We start from the raw sequence: 409 nt of genomic DNA, 5'->3' as shown, positions 1-409 counted from the left end.
GTCAGCTTTAAACTCTCTGAAACATGTATCAAGATGTGGTGAGTATTACAATTCTTGAAGGTCTTGGGAAAAGTCATGAAATAACTAAAATCTAAATGTTTGGTTAAGTCATTAATATTTATTTTGCTGATTCTCTTTGTATTTATGATACAAAATAGCTCTCATTATCATTGGTTTGAGTTTAGTTTGGGTAGTTGTCATTAATGTCTGTTCTTCATTCTGTTTCCTACAGATGTTGAGCAGCTGTTGGTGGTTAAAGAAGTGGTTCCCCCTGAGCAGCAGAAGTGTAGCTCCAGTATGGACCAGCTGGAGCCAGAGGCCCCCCCACACATTAAAGATGAATGGGAGGAACTGTGGAGCAGTCAAGAGGGAGAGCATCTTCAAGGGCTGGAGGAGGCTGATATCACCA

General features: G+C 40.6%; 2 protein-coding genes across 2 annotated transcripts in view; one reads left to right on the top strand and one right to left on the bottom strand.

Annotated features, from left to right (window-relative positions):
- LOC116686444 (oocyte zinc finger protein XlCOF7.1-like) overlaps positions 1 to 409 on the bottom strand; it is a 588,898-nt gene that overhangs the window by 58,252 nt on the left and 530,237 nt on the right. The gene's annotated exons all lie outside the window — the stretch shown is intronic.
- The window catches only part of LOC116686445 (RE1-silencing transcription factor), a 47,904-nt gene that overhangs the window by 32,650 nt on the left and 14,845 nt on the right, over positions 1 to 409 (top strand). The window contains exon 7 of the mRNA XM_032511459.1: positions 231 to 409. This exon is cut by the window's right edge and continues 279 nt beyond it. Coding sequence (XP_032367350.1) covers positions 231 to 409 — 179 coding nt within the window. The remainder of the gene's footprint in view (positions 1 to 230) is intronic.

Source organism: Etheostoma spectabile, unplaced genomic scaffold (genome assembly GCF_008692095.1).
Source record: "Etheostoma spectabile isolate EspeVRDwgs_2016 unplaced genomic scaffold, UIUC_Espe_1.0 scaffold378, whole genome shotgun sequence".
Taxonomy (NCBI): domain Eukaryota; kingdom Metazoa; phylum Chordata; class Actinopteri; order Perciformes; family Percidae; genus Etheostoma; species Etheostoma spectabile.
Note: the sequence above shows the minus strand (reverse complement) of the source record. Positions and strands in the feature narration are given on the sequence as shown.